General features: G+C 37.8%; 1 protein-coding gene across 1 annotated transcript; it reads left to right on the forward strand.

Annotated features, from left to right (window-relative positions):
- Positions 1-4,610, forward strand: LOC114734402 (glycerophosphodiester phosphodiesterase GDPDL3-like; the record flags this gene model as incomplete). Its single annotated transcript, XM_028922043.1, is given in 10 exon segments — positions 1-110; positions 785-1,078; positions 1,424-1,539; positions 1,624-2,129; positions 2,341-2,384; positions 2,571-2,849; positions 3,445-3,587; positions 4,129-4,258; positions 4,261-4,557; positions 4,560-4,610. Coding segments are annotated over 10 exon segments (1,969 nt in total), but the record flags the coding sequence as incomplete, so codon positions are not given.
- Positions 4,611-4,743: the final 133 nt, after the last annotated feature.

Consider the following 4,743-nt stretch of genomic DNA (forward strand, 5'->3'; position numbering starts at 1 on the left):
AATGTGGAGCTTGCGCGCAATCTCTCGTCTGTTCATTCTGCTGCTGCTTCACTCGGTGCCTTTAGTCTCTGCTCGACGATCAAACAGAACCACTTGGAAGACACTCAGCGGTATGTTTCTCGTTTTACTTCGATTTTCTCTTCGTTTTTTCCCCCTCGTTTACGATGAAGAGGAAGTGTCCGCAATGCTACCGAGAAGATGTACGAAAATTACGATGGACACTCGGATGTTTGTCTTTACTATTCCATCGATATCCACTGATTAGAAAATGAGAGTATAAATTGAACTTACTCCATTGTGGCCTTTTGTTCTTGGTGCTTTGAGAGGTTGGTTTCATCAATGTGTCTGGTGGAAAAATTCACCAGAATCTGCTACTGAACAGAAATTTGTGCATTTCTTGCATGTGTGTCTAAACTCCAGGGAAATTGATGAATCTGAGCTTCTGCTTAAGTACTGTTGGGTTTGATTTCTCCGCTATTAATTAAACGAAGTTTCCTATGTCTAATATTTGCTGCGACTGCGAGCAAATTATTCCGTAATTAGAAAGCATCCGATGTTTCTTGGGTTGAACATAAAAATTATTGCTCAAATAATGACCAGTGGGGATAAAGGTCTATTAGCAACTGAATTCTATTCCGGATATACTAAGATCTAGGTCCGTTGATATTTTAAATTGCCTTTAAGAACAGAGTTTCACGAATGCTTGTCTTGCAGGACCTGATGTTCTCTTTACTGTGGCCCTTCTTCCTTTTTAGTGAAACTTACTCATTCTCTTGTTATGCAGGAAGTCCACCAGTAGTCATAGCACGTGGGGGTTTTTCAGGTCTATTTCCTGATTCTAGCGTGGTTGCCTATAAGTTTGCATTGGCAACCAGTAAACGAAATGTCGTTCTGTGGTGTGATGTCCAATTAACAAAAGATGGAGCTGGGATTTGTCTTCCAGACATCAAGCTGGACAATGCTACAAACATTGCTCAGGTTTTCCCAAATAAAGCTACAAATTATGCAGTCAATGGTATACCAACCCGTGGGTATTTTTCGGTGGATTACCCTCTGAAGGATCTGTCCAAAGTCGTGCGTAAGTTCACATATTTCTTTCCTACTACTTTAATTGTTACTTGATGCCAGTATCAAATGCATGTATTTTTTAATGTATCTAGTTTAGAAGATCTAGTGGCCTTTAGACCATTTAGCCATCAGGCATTAATTTGACCCTCAATCATCAGTGACATTTACTGTACCTTCCTTATTGATTTTTTTGGGGGGGGGTTTGACACTAAACCTTAAGATATCAGGTTTGTTTTTTTTTTTTTTTTAAACTAGTGATTAGGCTCCTATGACGAATGAACTTCTTGTTGTCTAGGCTTGATTATGAACTGTTCAATACTTCTGTATTTTCTGACAATTTCTTGTTTCTTAACAGTTGTTCAAGGAGTCCTGTCTCGTACTCCAAGGTTTGATGGCAATGGGTTTCCAATTCTTACTGTTGAAGACATGGTTAAACAAGTCAGCCCACCAGCCTTGTGGTTGAATATTCAGGTGAAAAGGAGACATATTTCACTTCAATAATTTGGTATCCTAGTTTCTTCGGAAACCAACCCATTCTTTTCTTATGTTTCGCAGCATGATGCATTCTTCACACAACACAAATTGAGCATGAGAAGCTTCATACTCTCTGTTTCTAGAAGAGTAGTTATCACTTATATCTCATCGACGGAGGTTAAGTTCCTGAGAAGTATAGCAACACAATTCAACCGCAGAACAACAAAACTGGTTTTCAGGTTTCTGAGACAGGAAGACACAGAACCGTCAACCAATCAGACTTATGGTTCACTCTTGAAAAATATTACGTTTATAAAGTCATTTGCTTCTGGTATTATTGTTCCCAAAGAGTACATATGGCCAGTAGACGCAAGAAATTATCTGAAGTCACATAACTCTTTGGTCTTGGATGCTCAAAAAGAGGGATTGGAAGTCTTTGCTTCAGATTTTGTGAGCGACGTTCCACTAAGCTTCAATTACAGTTATGATCCTCTTGCTGAATACCTCCAATTCATCGATAACGGTGACTTTTCTGTCGATGGCATGCTGTCTGACTTCCCTATAACCACATCTGAAGCCATTGGTATGTGATGTCTTTTATTCCATCAGCACGCATCAATATTCAATACTGCTAGTATTTTTATGTCCTCTGGATATGGCCTACGCTCATCGTGTTCCCCAACCTTAACTATTCTAGCCTTAGATGTATTTGCATTCATACTCTTTCTCTTTCGTTTCATTCTTAAGTATCTGAATCAGTATTTCCTGGAGTTATTGAAGTATTTTCTTATTCTGCAGATGCTTTGCTGACCTAGGCGAAAATGCCACAGAAAGAGGTATATATGACCTAGGCGAAAATGCCACAGAAAGAGGTATATATGTATCACTGCTTCGTTAAAATCGTGGATCTATATTCATCTCTTATTCATTAATATTTCTCAGATTCTTTTATTTTATAAATCCCATGGAGAATAGCTTTTTCATATTATTGATCTATTTCTCACACTTTTTTTCATGTTTCAGTTAACACTTGGTCATCTCTAAATATGGAGCAAGCGGAGACTATCCTGCGTGTACGGACTTGGCATATAAAATGGCCATAACGGATGGTGCGGATGTTCTTGACTGTCCTGTTCAAATGTCAAAGGATGGAATACCATTTTGCTTGAGCTCTATCGATCTTATGGAAAGTACAACAGCCGCTCAATCGAATTTCAGAAATATGACGACAACTATCCCAGAGATCAAGTCTGGCAGTGGCATATTTGCATTCAACTTGTCATGGAATAATATAAAAACCCTGAAACGTAAGTCATATCAAGTCTGGCAGCGGCATATTCCTCTAATTCGTTCTAGTATAAATTATAATCCGCCTTACTTGATTGGCTCGTGCGAACGTACGCGATCCTTCGCCCATCATCATCTTAAATTTGGCCGTATGTTGGGCGTTTGGCTCGGCCTCGTTTATTATAAGGGACAAAAGTCAGGCATGTGGTTTAGCCTATTTTAAACACATCTCCTTCGTGCCACAAGACCTGTTAAGGAGTTAAACATTTGCATTCAAGTAATCCGAAGGTCAAGTAGCGTGATATAATATAAATATAAATATAAATATAAACGCACACTCCATAGAACAAATCAAATAGTGCATAACACGAGAAAAGTGAGATTGCTACTTCACACCACTTGCATTCCTGATTAAGGTCATCCCAAAGTCTTAAATGCTACTGAATTAATCCTTCTGATTATAAACGCATTCATTTGAACGCATTCATTTTTTTCCCCTTTATTCGCAAAATTTTTGGAGTTTTGACCTTGATGTTTAATAAAGGAAAAGAAAAACTAAAAATTATTCTAATCAAGCATGACATCTGTGTTTTCCTATCTACTGTTTCCCTGCAGCCTCAATATTGAATCCCTATGTAAAATACGGAATGTTGCGGAATCCAAATAACAAGAATGCTGGGAATCTTGTAACATTATCAGATTTCTTGTCCATTACAAAGAATCAGACGTCTCTATCCGGTATCATGATTATTATTGAGGTGAGTTCTTGCTCAAAGTTCATTTCATATGAGTTGTATATGAAATGATGATATGAATGTACACGCACGATTATTATTATTTTTACCATCAATGCATGCAATTATTATTTATGAATATCCTTGATGAACACCATCCTCCTAATAGGAACCTTTGCTAAATGCTGATTGTGAAATTTGAAATTTCCCAAATTGGTCTTATTCTGCTAGAAGCCCTTGTTTTGATGTCTAGACTACGGAGTCTAAGCATATGACCAAATCTTGAATTATCAGTTATGCCCAAGGGACTTCCAGCTTACATGCATTAGGCTTACTCTTCTTTAAGATTAAGGTGAATATGACAAACTTTATACACTACGTTCATTGTAAAGTCCTTCCGTAACTTATCCCTTTTTTGTTTTTGTGTGAGTACACAAACGGCTACATATATTATCATGGTGAATATGTTCTACATGTTCTGATATTCTAAAACAAGAGATGTTGAATAATTGTTTTCGTTGATGTTCAATTTATTCTCCACAATCATGTGTTCTACTGTTGCCAGAATGCCGCCTATCTTGCGGAGAAGCAAGGATTAAGCGTGACTGATGCAGTCATTGATACCTTGAGCAAATCAGGTTATGAAAAGTCAGGGGGCCATAAGGTTATGATTCAGTCCACTAATAGCTCTGTGCTAAAGAATTTAAAGAGAAAACACAATATGAGCTTATGTACAAAATTGACGAAGACGTTGGTAATGCTGTTGATTCAGCTGTTGAGGATATAAAGAACGTTGCCGATTCTGTGGTTGTCCAGAAGACATCTGTATTTCCTCTCAATTCAAAAATTCCTGATTGGCTCTACGAGGATCGTGTCAAGCTAAAATCCTTCAACCTCTCTGTTTATGTAGAAAGCTTCAGCAATGAGTTTACTTCTCAAGCATGGGATTTCTTCTCAGATGCAACCGTTGAGATCAACTCATTTGTTCGTGGAGCAGATATGATGGTGTCATCACAGACTTCCCCAAGACAGCTAATAGATACAGAAGTAAGCGCACGACTACTGTATTTTTTTTTTCTTTTTTGCTGAAAGAATTCACAAGAAAGTCGCGGATAGTATACAGCTCTGTTTATAGTTCCTGATTTGCAGGCGAAAATTTTCGCCTTGTTTGGTTAATATT

The sequence above is a fragment of the Neltuma alba genome, unplaced genomic scaffold (genome assembly GCF_004799145.2).
Source record: "Neltuma alba isolate B1F8T4 unplaced genomic scaffold, ASM479914v2 tig00013091_pilon, whole genome shotgun sequence".
NCBI lineage: Eukaryota > Viridiplantae > Streptophyta > Magnoliopsida > Fabales > Fabaceae > Neltuma > Neltuma alba.